Raw genomic sequence first — 18,878 nt, 5'->3', positions numbered from 1 at the left:
ATACATAGAGCATGCTAAAATTTGGTTTGCATAATTGGTCTCTCTAAAGTCTAAATAATTTCTAGTATTGAGTTTTGAACAACAAGGAAGACGGTGTAGAGTCTTATAATGTTTTCAATATGTCTTTTATGTGAGTTTTGCTGCACCGGTTCATCCTTGTGTTTGTTTCAAATAAGCCTTGCTAGCCTAAACCTTGTATCGAGAGGGAATACTTCTCATGCATCCAAAATACTTGAGCCAACCACTATGCCATTTGTGTCCACCATACCTACCTATACTACATGGTATTTTCCCGCCATTCCAAAGTAAATTGCTTGAGTGCTACCTTTAAAATTCCATCATTCACCTTTGCAATATATAGCTCATGGGACAAATAGCTTAAAAACTATTGTGGTATTGAATATGTAATTATGCACTTTATCTCTTATTAAGTTGCTTGTTGTGCGATAACCATGTTTCTGGGAACGCCATCAACTCATTGTTGAATTTCATGTGAGTTGCTATGCATGTTCGTCTTGTCTGAAGTAAGGGCGATCTACACTGAGTTGAATGGTTTGAGCATGCATATTGTGAGAGAAGAACATTGGGCCGCTAACTAAAGCCATGATCCATGGTGGAAGTTTCAGTTTTGGAAAAATATCCTCAAGTCTCTAATGAGAAAAGAATTAATTGTTGTCAAATGCTTAAAGCATTAAAAGAGGAGTCCATTATCTGTTGTCTATGTTGTCCCGGTATGGATGTCTAAGTTGAGAATAATCAAAAGCGAGAAATCCAAATGCGAGCTTTCTCCTTAGACCTTTGTACAGGGCGGCATAGAGGTACCCCTTTGTGAAACTTGGTTAAAGCATATGTATTGCGGTGATAATCCAGGTAGTCCAAGCTAATTAGGACAAGGTGCGGGCACTATTGGTACACTATGCATGAGGCTTGCAACTTATAAGATATAATTTACATGATGCATATGCTTTATTACTACCGTTGACAAAATTGTTTCATGTTTTCAAAATCAAAGCTCTAGCACAAATATAGCAATCGATGCTTTTCCTCTATGGAGGACCATTCTTTTACTTTCATTGTTGAGTCGGTTCACCTATTTCTCTCCATCTCAAGAAGCAAACACTTGTGTGAACCGTGCATTGATTCTTACATATTTGCATATTGCATTTGTTATATTGCTTTGCATTGACAATTATCCATGAGATATACATGTTATAAGTTGAAAGCAACCGCTGAAACTTAATCTTCTTTTGTGTTGCTTCAATACCTTTACTTTGAATTATTGCTTTATGAGTTAACTCTTATGCAAGACTTATTGATGCTTGTCTTGAAGTGCTATTCATGAAAAGTCTTTGCTTTATGATTCAGTTGTTTACCCATGTCATATACATTGTTTTGATCGCTGCATTCACTACATATGCTTTACAAATAGTATGATCAAGTTTATGATGGCATGTCACTCCGGAAATTATCTTTGTTATCGTTTTACCTGCTCGGGACGAGCAGAACTAAGCTTGGGGATGCTGATACGTCTCCGACGTATCGATAATTTCTTGTGTTCCATGCCACATTATTGATGTTATCTACATGTTTTATGCACACTTTATGTCATATTCGTGCATTTTTTGGAACTAACCTATTAACAAGATGCCGAAGTGCGGTTCTCGTTTTCTGCTGTTTTTGGTTTCGGAAATCCTAGTAACGAAATATTCTCGGAATCGGACGAAATCAACGCCAAAGATCTTAGAATCCCCGGAAGCATCCGGAACACACCGAGAGAGGTCGGAGGGGGGCCACGGAGGCCACCAAACCCTAGGCTAGCGCGGCCGGAGGGGCCGCGCCGCCTATGGTGTGGCCCCCCTGTCGGCCCTCCTGCGCCGCCTCTTCGCCTATATAAAGCCCCTGGATCGAAAACCCCGATGCGAAGAACCACAATACGGAAAACCTTCCCGGAGCCGCCGCCATCGCGAAGCCAAGATCCGGGGGACAGGAGTCTCCTGTTCCGGCACCCTGCCGGAGCGGGGAAGTGCCCCCGGAAGGCTTCTCCATCGACACCGCTGCCATCTCCACCGCCATCTTCATCACCGCTGCTGCTCCCATGAGGAGGGAGTAGTTCTCCATCGAGGCTCGGGGGCTGTACCGGTAGCTATGTGGTTCATCTCTCTCCTATGTGTTTCAATACAATAATCTCATGAGCTGCCCTACATGATTGAGATTCATATGATGATGCTTGTAATCTAGATGTCATTATGCTAGTCTAGTGAGTTTTACTTATGTGATCTCCGGAGACTCCTAGTCCCACGTGTGTAAAGGTGACAGTGTGTGCACTGTGTGGGTCTCTTAGGCTAGATTTCACAGAATACTTATTCACTGTTGAATGGCATAGTGAGGTGCTTATTTATATCTCTTTATGATTGCAATGTGTTTGTATCACAATTTATCTATGTGCTACTCTAGTGATGTGTTATTAAAGTAGTTCTATTCCTCCTTGCACGTGTGTAATGGTGACGAGTGTGTGCACCGTGTTAGTACTTGGTTTGTGCTATGATCATGATCTCTTGTAGATTATGGAGTTAACTATTGCTATGATAATATTGATGTGATCTATTCCTCCTACATATGCATGAAGGTGACGAGTGTGCATGCTATGCTAGTACTTGGTTTAGTAGCGTTGATCTATCTTACACTAAAGGTTACTTAAACATGAGCATTATTGTGGAGCTTGTTAACTCCGGCATTGAGGGTTCGTGTAATCCTACGCAATGTGTTCATCATCCAACAAAAGTGTAGAGTATGCATTTATCTATTCTGTTATGTGATCAATGTTGAGAGTGTCCACTAGTGAAAGTGTAATCCCTAGGCCTTGTTCCTAAATACTGCTGAGTTACTACTGCTTGTTTACTGTTTTACTGCGTTACTACTGCTCGCAATACCACCACCATCAACTACACGCCAAGCACTTTTCCGGCACCGTTGCTACTGCTCATACTTATTTATACCACCTGTATTTCACTATCTCTTCGCCGAACTAGTGCACCTATTAGGTGTGTTGGGGACACAAGAGACTTCTTGCTTTGTGGTTGCGGGGTTGCATGAGAGGGATATCTTTGACCTCTTCCTCCCTGAGTTCGATAAACCTTGGGTATCCACTTAAGGGAAACTTGCTGCTGTTCTACAAACCTCTGCTCTTGGAGGCCCAACACTGTCTACAGGAAAGGAGGGGGAACGTAGACATCAATCACTGGCAATGGAGATCATCTCGTCCAAAGTCAGTTTGTTGGCGTTAGCCAAACATGTAAGCTTATGCCTCAGCAATCCTCCTCTCTGCAGTCCACCAATGAAGGCGTACATGGCAGTGGTGTGGTCGACGTTTTCGCACTCGTTCTCGCATGCCAACCATCGTGTGAGGAAGTTTCTTGAGGTTTCTCCCTTCTTCTGGATACAAGCTTGTAAGTCGCTTGCCGTGGCAGGTCTTTTTAGGTGCCTCCGAAGTGTTTCTCAAAAGCGGTCTTCAGGTCGAACCGACAAAAGATGGAGTTTTTCTCGAGGTCGCTGAGCCAGATCCGGGCTGGACCTACAAGGTACAACTGGAGCATGCGGCAGGCGATATTAGGGGTTCCTCCGGCAAAGGTTACTGCATTGTAGTAATCCTCAATCCAGGTATCCGGCCTTTCGGTGCCATCATAATGCTTCAGATTTCCGGGTAGCTTGAGGGAGCTCCTTGGCTTTGGTTCCTCTCGAATCATCCTGCCAAAGCACTTTGGTCCGATGTAGTCGGTTCTGTATTCGTTGAGGCGTTCCCCGCGCGTCGCGCGAGCCGTGACGGGGGACCGTGAGCGAGAGCGAGATCTCCGGCCACCGCCTCCGCCTCCACCTCCGCCGCCACCGCTAGGTGGTGGTGAGGAGACTGCGAGGGGCCGATCCGACCTCCTCGCTTCCGCCGCGATTCTCCCCGGCCCTCCCGGTGCCGGCTCCGGCTCCCGTGGCTGCCTTCGCCGTGACGCTGGCTGCCCCGGTCGTTCCGGCTCCGGCGGGGCTCCGGGTCGCGCTCCTCATTCCGGCTCCTCCTAGGCTCGGGCTCACGATCATTGTTCGATTCCGGCGAGGTTCCGGCGTGCGCTCCCTGTTCCGGTTTCCGGAGGGCATCACGATGTCGCGGATAACAATTCCACCATGCCCTTGAGGCCTGGTGTTTCCGGCTGGACTACGGCGACGAGGAGGACGCGGGTAACCATTAGGCGGAGGAGAGGCGTTGCGGTACTTGTCTCGTCCAGAGTACTTTGCATCCTTTCCCTTTCTCGGATCTGACGGTGGCGTCTTTGATGGTATGGGGATCGGATTTGGGTGTTCCCTGGCTCTCCTTCTGCGTTCCGAGGATCCGGTTCGCGACTCGTCATCTTGATGGCGATTGTTGTGGGCGTCCTTCTGCGCAGTGGAGACGCAATGCTCCGGGTTGGATTCCAACTTGCGCGAAGTGTCTGCCTTGCTTTGTTGTTTAACCGCTGAAGCGACGAGCGTGCGTAAGTAATTGATGTCAATCTCCTCGTCACTTTTCTTCAGAATTTCTGCAGCTTTCGCCATATTGTCCTTTGGGGTGGCGAGCGGCTGCTGTTCGGCGGGGGTTGCGAAGTTGATCCTGCGGGGAGGGATTGCTTCTCTGATGATTCTATCAGCCTCCGCCTGTGCGTAGGTCATTTTCACCTCCCACTCCTTTCTCATACTCTTGACTTGCTCGAGCGTTGCGGTGACTTCGTGATCCTGTCTTTCAAAGCGATCCATGATCTGTGCAGCTTCTTCCCTCTCATCCAATATAGCAGCTGCGGTGTTGGCAAACTTTTTGGCTGTGGCCAGCATCTCCTTTCTAGTGGCCTCTAAAGCCTCCGGATCTGCGGCGTCGCCAGGAGTTATTGGCTTGTTGAGGACGTCTGACTTTGCGACCAAATCCATGCGTGCTTGTGCGACTATCTCTTCAGGCGACAGGAGGCTCTCCGAGGAAGAATCCCCTCGGGGCCGCTCCCGTGACATCGGAGATCCGTGGTGGGATGGCTGGGGGTCGGATTGAGTGCCTACCGCTTCTGATCCGTCTTCTCCGAGCGCCGCTACAGTTGCAAGTACCTGCTTTGGCTGGACGGAATCGACTTCAGGCTGTTCACCGTATCCGAGTTCCATCACCTTGCGATCAAACTCTGCAGTGTCCATGGACTGGGTGTCTCCGGAGATTGGGCTTAGATTTCCCAAGATCGACTCTTCAACCGGAGTTTCGCTTTCTCCGACAGCCTCTTGCTGATCCGGAGCAGCGTTGTTTTCCGGGGGCACGACCTGCTCGGGACCAGCTCCGGCTCCATGAGGGGCGGTTCCGGCGGTATGGGCCAAGAAGTGTACGAAGTGACACCTTTTCTTCTCTAACACCTGGGAGACCCAGGCGGATCTGCATTGGTCTTCCACCGTTACTTCCTGCTCAGGGGCGGATTGGGTGGGTTTTGATTTTTTCAGATCTAAGGCGGAATCTTCACTAGGAAGTTCCTGCGTCTCAGATCGGATCTTCGCGACTGCGTCCTGCTCAGCGGCGGTCGCGTCAGCGCTACTTACCAGTGGGTTTCCGTCGGAATCGACGGTTTCCCCGATGAAGATGTGTATGCCGCCAACTGGGACGATGGAGAGCTTGACGGGGTCGGTTTTAGCCGGAATCGAACACTCATCCGGAGGGACGATCGGCAGATTTCCGGTGTAAAGGACACGCCCCACAGCGATGGTGTCGTCGTAGCTTCCCATGGCGGAACCCTCCCGGTTCCAGCCTCCAGACGCCGCGAGCCCCACGGTGGGCGCCAGCCGTCGTTGCCTAATCGACGGTACCTCGGAGGAGGGATCCTCACGAGGGGAAGAAGAAGTAGGGGCCATAGGGCGGAGTGCACACGGGACGGTGGTACGCGAGTTACCCAGCTTCGGAACACCTGCACGATGACAGGGCCTACTGCTGCTTGTGTGGAATTATCTGGGCGCTTTCGCGTTGTTACAATGAGTTGTGGTTGTGCCTCTAGGGCTCCCGGGATCCGGCTTATAAAGGCGCACGGATCTAGGGTTTATATGGAGAGTCCTAGCCGGAATACAAGTTGCCTAACTACGGTACAATATCTTGCCGTGTACGTCAAGGATCCGCCTTCCTCCAGTACGTGCTTGGATCCGGATACTTCATGGGCTGTCACGGATCCGGCCTCCTTCGTAGGTCGGTTGAGATCCGGCTTCCTGTTCCTGGGCTGAACTTCATCCTTCAGGATCTACAGCAACTGGGCCGCCCGATGGGCCACATGCCTCATCACCATCTGTGGGCCACCCGGGCTTGCCGGATCTAGGCCATGCCGTTGATATACCCATAAAGTATACCCACAACACACGAGAAGCATTCCCTCTCAGTACAAGGCTTTGGCTAGCAATGTTGTTTGAAGCAAACACAAGTATAAACCGGTACAACAAAACTTACATAAGAACATATTGCAAGCATTAAAAGACTCTACAGTGTCTTCCTTGTTGCTCAAACACTTTTACCAGAAAATATCTAGACCTTAGAGAGACCAATCATGCGAACCAAATTTCAACAAGCTCTACGGTAGTTCTCCACTAATAGGTTTAAACTACATGATGCAAGAGCTTAAACATGATCTACTTGAGAGCTCAAAACAATTGCCAAGTATCAAATTATTCAAGACAATATACCAACTACCACATGCAGCATTTTCTGTTTCCAACCAAATAGCAATAAGTGCAGTGGCTTTCAGCTTTTGCCATGAACATGAAAAATAAAACGAAGAACACCAGTGTTCAAATGAAAAAAGCGGAGCGTGTCTCTCTCCCACACAAGCATGTTAGGATCCGATTTATTCAGAGAATGAAAATGACAAAACGAAAATAAAAGCAGACAGACGCTCCAAATAAAGCACATAAGATGTGACGGAATAAAAATATAGTTTCACTAGAGGTGACCTGATAAGTTGTTGATGAAGAAGGGGATGCCTTGGGCATCCCCAAGCTTAGACGCTTGAGTCTTCTCGAAATATGCAGCGATGAACCAGGGGGCATCCTCAAGCTTAGACTTTTCACTCTTCTTGATCATATTATATCATCCTCCTCTCTTGATCCTTGAAAACATCCTTCACACCAAACTCAAAGCAATATCATTAGAGGGTTAGTGCATAATCAAAAATTCACATGTTTCGCAAGGACACAATCATTCCCAACACTTCTGGACATTACCCAAGGTTAATGAAATTTAATGGAGCAATGAAACCCACTCAAACACAGTAAAAGAGGCAATGCGAAATAAAAGGCAGAATCTGTCAAAACAGAACAGTCCGTAAAGACAAATTTTTTCGAGGCACTTAACATGCTCAGATGGAAAAGCTCCAGTTGAATGAAAGTTGCGTACATATCTGAGGATTACTCATGAATTTTTTCAAGATTTTTAGATTTTTCTACAAAGAGAAAAACTCAAAACCGTGACAGCTAAAAATCTGTTTCTGCGCAGAAATCCAAATCTAGTATCAACTTTCTATCAAAGACTTTACTTGGCACAACAATGCAAGAAAATAAAGATACAAAGGTATTGCTACAGTAGTAACAAGCACCTTGACTCAAATATAAAACAAAAATTGCAGAAATAAAATAATGGGTTGTCTCCCATAAACGTTTTTCTTTAACGCCTTTCAGCTAGGCGCAGAAAGTGAAAATCAAGTAACATCAAGAGAAGAAGCATTAACATTATTACCAAGGGCTTTACGCCTACCCCTCTTACTCTTATTCTTACTCTTTGGTCTAGGGAATACATGACCGCATCCGGGTGTAGAGGTAAAATTTAGAGTGCCTTTTCCCACATCTATGGTTGCTCCCAAGAGTTTCAGCAGGGATCTTCCAAGTGTGATTTGTCCTGTCCCTACATATTCAATAACGAGATAATCAGTGGATACCGTTCTTCAAAGAAAGGTTGTGAACACACCTTCAGCTATCCCCTTAGGAATTATAACAGAATTATTAGCAAGAGTTATTCCTTCTCCACCTTCAGTAAGTCCCCAAAGTTTCAAAGATTCATAAATAATTTTAGGCATAAGGCAAAACTCAGACATAATATCACAACAGGCATAAAAAGTTTCACCACAAATAGCAACCTTAATAATAGGGACCCACATTGAAGGTTCAAAGTTTACTGGAACATAATCATAATATTCACGAATCTGATTATACCCTTCTTTTAAACAAGATATATTTGTCTCGAGAGTGTTTAATCTATCATAAATGCTAGCAAGAGATGAATCAAATTTATTAGCTGAGCTAGATGATGCAACCAATTTTTTTATGGCATTAAAAGTTTGATCCCCATCGCAGTGAAGGAAATCTCCTCCCACTACAGCATCCAAGGCATTCTATATATAGCGAAGAATAAGCCCAAAATAAAAGTTACTAAGAAGTAGGATTAGAGTCATTTTAGGTTCAGTTTTGCCATAAGAATCAAAAATTCTAGACCAAGCTTCTTTAAAGCTCTCTTCATCCCCTTGTTTAAAAGTAAAGATCAATTCCTCAGGTGACAGAGTAACAAGTACAGGACTAGACATGATAAAAAAATAAATGAAATGCAAGTAACTAATTTTTTTTGTTTTTTTGATATAAAGAAAGCAAACAAGACAGAAAATAAAATAAAGCAAGACAATAAACAAAGTAAATAGATTTGGTGTGAGACACTCCCATTGCAGCGTGTCTTGATCTCCCCGGCAACGGCGCCAGAAAAGTAGCTGCTTGTGACGGTAAAGCACACGTCCGTTGGGAACCCCAAGAGGAAGGTATGATGAGTACAGCAGCGAGTTTTCCCTCAGTAAGAAACCAAGGTTATCGAACCAGTAGGAGATGAAGATCACGTGAAGGTTGTTGGTGAAGGAGTGTAGTGCGGCACAACACCAGGGATTCCGATGCCAACGTGGAACCTGCACAACACAGTGAGGTTGTCAATCTCACCGGCTTGCTGAAAACAAAGGATTAAACGTATGGTGTGGAAAAAATGATGTTTGCTTGCAGAAAACAAAAGACAACAATGATTGCAGTAGGTTGTATTTCAGATGTAAAAGAATGGACCGGGGTCCACAGTTCACTAGTGGTGTCTCTTGATACGTCCCAAACGTATCTATAATTTCTTATGTTCCATGCTACTTTTATGATGATACTCACATGTTTTATACACATTATATGTCATTATTATGCGTTTTCCGGAACTAACATATTGACGAGATGCCGAAGGGCCAGTTGCTCTTTTCTGCTGTTTTTGGTTTCAGAAATCCTAGTAACGAAATATTCTCGGAATCAGACGAAATCAATGCCCAGCACCTTATTTTTCCCGGAAGGTTCCAGTGCATCGAAGAAGTACCGGAGAGGAGCCAGGGGGCCCCACACGCCAGGGCGGCGTGGCCAAGGGGTGGGGCGCGCCCCCTAGTGTGTGGGCCTACCAGGGCCCCTCCGAGGCTCCCCTTCCGCCTACTTAAGGTCCCCGTCGCGAAAACCCTACACCGTTTGACGAAACCCGAGAAAACCTTCCAGAGCCGCCGCCATCGCGAAACTCCAATTCGGGGGACAAAAGTCTCTGTTCCGGCACCCTGCCGGGACGGGGAATTGCCCCCGGAGTCATCTCCACCGCCATCTCCACCGCCATCTTCACCGCCATCGTTGTCTCCATGATGAGGAGGGAGTAATTCACCCCCGGGGCTGAGGGCTCTGCTGTAGCTATGTGGTTCATCTCTCTCTTTGTGATCTAGTTGAATATCATCTATGTGCAACTCTAGTGATGTTATTAAAGTAGACTATTCCTCCTCCATGATGTAATGGTGATAGTGTGTGCATCGTGTAATACTTGGCATAGTTTATGATTGTGATCTCTTGTAGATTATGAAGTTAACTATTACTATGATGGTATTGATGCAATTTATTCCCCCTTTCATAGTCTGTCGGTGACGGTGTGCATGCTATGTTAGTTCTCGGTGTGATTGCGTTGGTCTATCATGCACTCTAAGGTTATTTAAATATGAATATCGAATGTTGTGGAGCTTGTTAACTCCGGCATTGAGGTGCTCTTGTAGCCCTACGCAATTAGTGGTGTTCATCATCCAACAAGAGAGTGTAGAGTTGTTTTATTATGTGATCAATGTTGAGAGTGTCCACTAGTGAAAGTATGATCCCTAGGCCTTGTTTCCAAACATCGAATCTCCGTTTATTTACTGTTCTGTTGCATGTTTACTCGTTGCCATGTTTTATTCAGATTGCTATTACCACTCATATACATCCATACTACATGTATTTCACTATATCTTCGCCGAACTAGTGCACCTATACATCTGACAAGTGTATTAGGTGTGTTGGGGACACAAGAGACTTCTTGTATCGTGATTGCAGGGTTGCTTGAGAGGGATATCTTTGACCTCTTCCTCCCCGAGTTCGATAAACCTTGGGTGATCCACTTAAGGGAAACTTGCTGCTGTTCTACAAACCTCTGCTCTTGGAGGCCCAACACTGTCTACAAGAATAGAAGCACCCGTAGACATCAAGCACTTTTCTGGCGCCGTTGCCGGGGAGTAAAGGTAAAAGGCACTCATACTCCGGTCCCAGGTAACTAAGTACTTTTCTGTTGCCGTTGTGTGTGTGTGTGCTCGAAGCTATTTCCTTTAGATCCTGCAATTGCATCTTTTTGTTTCTTGTTTACACTAGTTAGGCATAATGGACAACAATGAGCTTCTTATTCTATTTCCTGAGTTAAGACATGGATTGTTTGATGCGAAAATTAAAAAACCTATGGAATCTTATTTGCATGCTAGTAGCAATGATATTAATATGAACGCTTTGAACACCATTGTTGATAATGATATAGAAAGTTCTAAGCTTGGGGAAGCTGGTTTTGATGAGCATGATATTTTTAGTCCCCCAAGCATTGAGGAGAAAATTTTCTTTGATGATACTTTACCTCCTATATATGATGATTATAATGATAGTGGTCTTCTGGTGCCGCCTACTATGGAGAGTAAATTTTATTGTGATTATACTATGCCTCCTACACTTGATGAGAATAATAATGATAGTTACTTTGTTGAATTTGCTCCCACTACAACTAATAAAACTGATTATGCTTATGTTGGGAGTAGTAATTATTTTATGCATGAGACTCATGATAAGAATGTTTCATTTGATAGTTATATTGTTGAGTTTGCTCATGATGCTACTGGATATTATTATGAGAGAGGAAAATATGGTTGTAGAAATTTTCATGTTACTAAAACACCTCTCTATATGCTGAAATTTTTGAAGTTACACTTGTTTTATCTTTCTATGCTTGTTGCATTATGCTTCATGAATTTGTTTATTTACAAGATTCCTTTTCATAGGAAGTGGGTTAGGCTTAAATTTGTTTTGAATTTTCTTTTTGATGCTCTCTTTTGCTTCAATTACTATTTCTTGCGAGTGCATCATTAAAACTGCTGAGCCCATCTTAATGGCTATAAAGAAAGAACTTCTTGGGAGATAACCCATGTGCTTATTTTACTACAGCACTTTTGTTTTATATTTGAGTCTTGGAAGTTGTTACTACTGTAGCAACCTCTCCTTATCTTTATTTTATTGCATTTTTGTGCCAAGTAAAGTCTTTGATAGTAAAGATGATACTAGATTTGGATTACTGCGCAGAAACAGATTTCTTGCTGTCACGAATTTGGGTATGATTCTCTGTAGGTAACTCGGAAAAATCTGCCAATTTACGTGAGTGATTCTCAGATATGTACGCAACTTTCATTCAATTTGGGCATTTTCATCTGAGCAAGTCTGGTGCCTCTATAAAATTCGTATTTACGGACTGTTCTGTTTTGACAGATTCTGCCTTTTATTTTGCATTGCCTCTTTTGCTGTGTTGGATGGATTTCTTTGTTCCATTACCTTCCAGTAGCTTTGAGAAATGTCAAGAAGTGTTAAGAATGTTTGTGTCACCTCTGAACATGTGAATTTTTGATTATGCACTAACCCTCTAATGAGTTTGTTTTGAGTTTGGTGTGGAGGAAGTTTTCAAGGGTCAAGAGAGGAGGATGATATACTATGATCAAGAAGAGTGAAGAGTCTAAGCTTGGGGATGCCCCCGTGGTTCATCCCTGCATATTTTAAGAAGACTCAAGCATCTAAGCTTGGGGATGCCCAAGGCATCCCCTTCTTCATCGACAACTTATCAGGTTTCTTCTCTTGAAACTATATTTTTATTCGGTCACATCTTATGTACTTTACTTGGAGCGTCTTTATGTTCTTGTTTTTGTTTTGTTTGAATAAAATTGGATCCTAGCATTCATTGTGTGGGAGAGAGACACGCTGCGCTGTTGCATATGAACACATGTGTTCTTAGCTTTATTTTTAATGTTCATGACGAAGGTTGAAACTGCTTCGTTAATTGTTATATGGTTGGAAACGGAAAATGCCGCATGTGGTAAATGCTATAATGTCTTGAATAATGTGATACTTGTCAATTATTGTGCTCATATGGATCATGTTTAAGCTCTTGCATCATGTACTTTGTACCCATTAATGAAGAACTACATAGAGCTTGTTAAAATTTGGTTTGCATGATTGGTCTCTAGAGTCTAGATATTTTCTGGTTGAGGTGTTTGAACAACAAGGAGACAATATAAAGTCTTATAATACCTACAATATGTTCATATGTGAGCTTTGCTGCACCTTTTATACTTGAGTTTGCTTCAAACAACCTTGCTAGCCTAGCCTTGTATTGAGAGGAATTCTTCTCGTGCATCCAAATCCTTGAGCCAATAACCATGCCATTTGTGTCCACCATACCTACCTAAATTCTATTCTTTGCCTTTGCAATATATAGCTCATGGGACAAATAGCCTTAAAAACTATCGTGGTGAAGAATATGTACTTATGTGTTTTATTTCTTAATAAGTTGCTTGTTGAGCGGTAACCATGTTTCTGGGGACGCCATCAACTTTTACCTTTGTTGAATATCATGTGAGTTTCTATGCATGTTCGTCTTGTCTGAAGTAAGGGCGATTTTCATGATCAAATGGTTTGAGTATGCATACTGTTAGAGAAGAACATTGGGCCGCTAACTAAAGCCATGATTCATGGTGGAAGTTTCAGTTTGGACAACTAATCCTCAATCTCTTATGAGAATATTAATTGTTGTTGAATGCTTATGCATTAAAGAGGAGTCCATTATCTGTTGTCTATGTTGTCCCGGTATGGATGTCTAAGTTGAGAATAATCAAAAGCGAGAAATCCAATGCGAGCTTTCTCCTTAGACCTTTGTACAGGCGGCATAGAGGTACCCCTTTGTGAGTTGAAACATGTGCTATGCAATGATAATCCGTGTTAATCCAAGCTAATTAGGACAAGGTGCGGGCACTATTGGTATACTATGCATGAGGCTTGCAACTTATAGGATATCTTATACATAACACATATGCTTTATTACTACCATTGACAAAATTGTTTCTTGTTTTCAAAATGAAAAGCTCTAGCACAAATATAGTAATCCATGCTTCCCTCTGCGAAGGGCCAATCTTCTACTTTATTGTTGAGTCAGTTTGCCTATTCTTTCTATCTCAGAAGCAAACACTTGTATCAACTGTGTGCATTGATTCTTACATGTTTACCTATTGCACTTGTTATATTGCTTTGTATTGACAATTATCCATGAGATATACATGTTACAAGTTGAAAGCAATTGCTGAAACTTAATCATCCTTTGTGTTGCTTCAACGCTTTTACTAAGAATCTATTGCTTTATGAGTAACTCTTATGCAAGTCTTGTTGATGATTGTCTTGAAAGTATTATTCATGAAAAGTCTTTGCTATATGATTCATCTGTTTACTCATTATCTTTGCCATTGCTTCGAATCGCTGCATTCATCTCATATGCTTTACAATAGTATTGATCAAGATTATGATAGCATGTCACTTAAGAAATTATCTTTGTTATCGTTTACCTACTCGAGGGCGAGTAGGAACTAAGCTTGGGGATGCTTGATACGTCCCAAACGTATCTATAATTTCTTATGGTCTATGCTACTTTTATGATGATACTCACATGTTTTATACACATTATATGTCATTATTATGCGTTTTCCGGAACTAACCTATTGACGAGATGCCGAAGGGCCAGTTGCTGTTTTTTGCTGTTTTTGGTTTCAGAAATCCTAGTAACGAAATATTCTCGGAATCGGACGAAATCAATGCCCAGCACCTTATTTTTCCCGGAAGGTTCCAGTGCATCGAAGAAGTACCGGAGAGGAGCCAGGGGGGCCCCACACGCCAGGGCGGCGCGGCCAAGGGGTGGGGCGCACCCCCCTAGTGTGTGGGCCCACCAGGGCCCCTTCGAGGCTCCGCTTCCGCCTACTTAAGGTCTCCGCCGCGAAAACCCTACACCGTTTGACGAAACCCGGGAAAACCTTCCAGAGCCGCCGCCATCGCGAAACTCCAATTCGGGGGACAGAAGTCTCTGTTCCGGCACCCTGCCGGGACGGGGAATTGCCCCCGGAGTCATCTCCACCGCCATCTCCACCGCCATCTTCACCGCCATCGCTGTCTCCATGATGAGGAGGGAGTAATTCACCCCTGGGCTGAGGGCTCGCTGTAGCTATGTGGTTCATCTCTCTCTTTGTGATCTAGTTGAATATCATCTATGTGCTACTCTAGTGATGTTATTAAAGTAGACTATTCCTCCTCCATGATGTAATGGTGATAGTGTGTGCATCGTGTAGTACTTGGCGTAGTTTATGATTGTGATCTCTTGTAGATTATGAAGTTAACTATTACTATGATGGTATTGATGCAATTTATTCCCCCTTTCATAGTCTATCGGTGACGGTGTGCATGCTATGTTAGTTCTCGGTGTGATTGCGTTGGTCTATCATGCACTCTAAGGTTATTTAAATATGAATATCGAATGTTGTGGATCTTGTTAACTCCGGCATTGAGGTGCTCTTGTAGCCCTACGCAATTAGTGGTGTTCATCATCCAACAAGAGAGTGTAGAGTGGTTTTATTATGTGATCAATGTTGAGAGTGTCCACTAGTGAAAGTATGATCCCTAGGCCTTGTTTCCAAACATCGAATCTCCGTTTATTTACTATTCTGTTGCATGTTTACTCGCTGCCATATTTTATTCAGATTGCTATTACCACTCATATACATCCATACTACTTGTATTTCACTATCTCTTCGCCGAACTAGTGCACCTATACATCTGACAAGTGTATTAGGTGTGTTGGGGACACAAGAGACTTCTTGTATCGTGATTGCAGGGTTGCTTGAGAGGGATATCTTTGACCTCTTCCTCCCTGAGTTCGATAAACCTTGGGTGATCCACTTAAGGGAAACTTGCTGCTGTTCTACAAACCTCTGCTTTTGGAGGCCCGACACTGTCTACAAGAATAGAAGCACCCGTAGACATCATCTCTCCAGTAATATAAATAACATGTTGGGTAAACAAATTACAGTTGGGCAATTGACAAATAAAGAGGGCATAACAATGCACATACATATCATGATGACTACTATGAGATTTACTTAGGGCATTACGACAAAGAACATAGACCGCCATCCAGCATGCATCTATGCCTAAAAAGTCCACCTTCGGGTTAGCATCCGCACCCCTTCCAGTATTAAGTTGCAAGCAACATACAATTGCATTAAGTACTGTGCGTAATGTAAACAATACAAATATCCTTAGATAAAGCATTGATGTTTTATCCCTAGTGGCAACATCACATCCATAACCTTAGAACTTTCTATCACTGTCCCAGATTCAATGGAGGCATGAACCCACTATCTAGCATAAATACCCCCTCTTGGAGTTACAAGTATCAACTTGGCCGTAGCCTCTACTAGCAACGGAGAGCATGCAAGATCATAAATAACATATATGATAGATCAATAATCAACTTGACATAGTATTCCATATTCATCGGATCCCAACAAACACAACATGTAGCATTACAAATAGATGATCTTGATCATGATAGGCAGCTCACAAGATCTAAACATGATGGCATAATAGGAGAAGACAACCATCTAGCTACTGCTATGGACCCATAGTCCAAGGATGAACTACTCACGCATCAGTCCGGAGGCGGGCATGGTGATGTAGAGCCCTCCGGTGATGATTCCCCTCTCCGGCAGGGTGCCGGAGGAGATCTTCTGAACCCACCGAGATGGAGTTTACGGCGGCGGCGTCTCTGGAACTGTTCTCGTATTTTGGCTCTCGGTGCTAGGGTTTTCGGAGACGAAGGAATAAATAGGAGAAGGGGCAGCGTCGGGGGAGCCAGGGGGCTCCCTCCCCATATGTCGGCGCGGGGGGCCCCACTGCCGTGCCGCCCTATGGTGTGGCCCCCCTGTTGGCCTTTCTCGACTCTTCTTCGGTCTTCTGGAACACTCCATGGAAAATAGGGCCGTGGGCTTTTGTTTCGTCCAATTCCGAGAATATTTGTAAACCAACTTTTCTGAAATCAAAAACAGCAGTAAAACGAGAACCGGCACCGTGGCATCTTGTTAATAGGTTAGTCCTAGAAAATGCATAAAAACATTATAAAGTGTTAATAAAACATGTAGGTATTGTCATAAAACTAGCATGGAACATAAGAAATTATAGATACGTTGGAGACGTATCAGCCGCGCGCGAGGCGAAGAATGTGCGGCGGTGCGCGCCGTGCTCCCCCTCGAACCAGAGGTCCTAGTAGGAACTCTTCTCCACGTACGTCGGGTCCTCCTTGAGGTCCGGCAGGAGCAGGGCGTGGCGCCGCTGGATCTCGGCTAGGCAAGCACGACCGGTGGCAGGGATCGGTGGCACCAGAACGCGATCTGGGCTCAGGTGCCACCCGTGGGGGAGGTGGACGCCCCCCCACGGCATGGGGCGCCAGCATCCCACGTCACCATGACGGTGATGTAGATGCGCTCCTGCTCGGGCGCCGGTGGCGCCATCGAGAATGTTGTCGACGCGATCTGTTGGCTGTGGCCGGCCTCGTGGTCGTTCGCGCCGGGAGCGAAGCTCGTGCCTGCGGAGAAGCAAAGAGGAGTGGGGACTGGAGTGGATAGGGATAGTCCCCTCCCGGTCCACATTAAATAAGACGCGCGCCCACCAATAGGTGGACTCTGGATGCGGGGTGATGCCGCGTGCCATCCACGGTCACACAAACCAAGTCCACATTTGGAACGACTTTAGGTCATCCCGAACGCCGCGGCCATCCGTTTTTAAGATGCATCGCCGCATTAGGTCACGATTTTTGTTCGATATGACCTATCCGGACGCTCGGGTGCGGGATGGACCGATGAAGTCACCCCGGGATTTCCTAAGAGCATCTCCATCCGTCTCCCCGAGAAGGCCAAGACGCCTTTTTTTTTTCATCCGGATGGACGAAAATGGCCCAGTCGCGCCCCTGGATCCTCGTTTTCGTCCGGATTTGGGCTTTCATCCATCCGGGGAGCCCAGGTCATCCCCGGCCCCCCGGGGAGCGCTCGAGGACTCCGGACGAAACGAAAGCACGGGAAAACACCGAGAAAACTTCCCGCGCGGCTGGTGGCCCCGACTTGTCGGCGAGAAAGTCCGATCGTCATCCTCATTGCATCGTCTTCCGCGCGCTGTAAAAGCCTGCCGCCGGTCAGTCTTCGTCGGACGCGTAGCTTCCACGCGGAGAGTTAATGTCGTCGCCTCGGTTTCACGCGTGTCACCCTCTATTTATCGCCGAACTACCGCATCTGGCCACATTCACCACACCGTCTCCCTGTTACCACACCACCAAGCTTCCCCAATCTCATCGAGCGAGAGCTAGCAGCGATCATCAATGACGAACGATGGCGCGGCGAACAATGGCTTCGACCGCCGCTCTCTCCACCAATGGGAGGGCCGGCTCTTGCACGCGGCGGGCTATCCTGCGCCGCCGGACTTCCGCGCGCCCGGAGGATGGCGACTCAGCGCGGGCGGCGTCCCGATCCCGCCGCCACCAATCGGTCGCGCCGCCCTAGAGGCGGGGATCGACGCGGTGCTCATCACTCTTAGTGACGAGCAGCGTGCGGAGGAGCGCTTCTTCCCCGACAATTACGAGGCGTGGACGCACTTCTTCCGACAGATGTACGAACGCGAGCTCGCCCAATATGACGGGCCTCCTCCTCCTCCCGCTAGGAACAACGCCGCCGGCCGCCATCGCTGGTGGAGCGCGCCTGGCCGCACCCTCGAGAATGTGCTCGCGCACATCGAGGGTAGGAACTCCCCCGTTCTAGGGATGCCGCCGTCGGTGGCGGCTACCGTGTCGCGCCGGCACGGTAATTCCTGGACGCCGAGGAGGATGGCGCCGCCCTCCTCCTTGTTTGGGTTGAGGTCGGCGTCCAGGTCCGGCGGATCGGCTCCTCCGCCGTCGACACTGGCCTTCATCAAGAAGGAGCCGACGTCTCCACCGCCGACCAGAGGGCGCAGCAGCGACACCCTCGTCATCCGCGACCAAACTTCTTCTCCCTCACGCGGCCGCAAGAGGAAGTCGTCGAAAAAGGAGGCCGCCGCCGCGAACCAGCTCGCCGAGGAGGAGGCCAAGCACGCCGAGGACGCCACGGTGGCGGAGGCGATCGCTAGGCCGCTCAACGACAAGGTTCCCGCCGACAACGCGCTCCCCATCGACGCCGCACTCGACTGGTCCAGGCGGGACTGGGAGCGGCAGGAGGTGGAGCAACATCGTCGCCTGCTACGCGGCAACGCGCCGTCCGCGCCGCCGCATCGGCCGCCGCAACAAACATCGCGCCCAAGCCCGTGCCGCTGATCAAGCTCGAGGAGAGCAGCGACGACGAGCTCTACCGGCCGACGCCGCCATGCGCCAGCGA

General features: G+C 46.3%; 1 protein-coding gene across 1 annotated transcript in view; it reads left to right on the top strand.

Annotated features, from left to right (window-relative positions):
* Positions 1-18,817, top strand: part of LOC124660063 (C2 and GRAM domain-containing protein At1g03370-like) — a 27,782-nt gene extending 8,965 nt beyond the window's left edge. Inside the window, exon 11 of the mRNA XM_047197859.1 lies at positions 18,536-18,817. Coding sequence (XP_047053815.1) covers positions 18,536-18,817 — 282 coding nt within the window. The remainder of the gene's footprint in view (positions 1-18,535) is intronic.
* Positions 18,818-18,878: the final 61 nt, after the last annotated feature.

The sequence above is a fragment of the Lolium rigidum genome, chromosome 1 (assembly GCF_022539505.1).
Source record: "Lolium rigidum isolate FL_2022 chromosome 1, APGP_CSIRO_Lrig_0.1, whole genome shotgun sequence".
In the NCBI taxonomy this organism is placed as follows: Eukaryota; Viridiplantae; Streptophyta; class Magnoliopsida; order Poales; family Poaceae; genus Lolium; species Lolium rigidum.
This window is presented reverse-complemented; position numbering and strand designations above follow the sequence as displayed.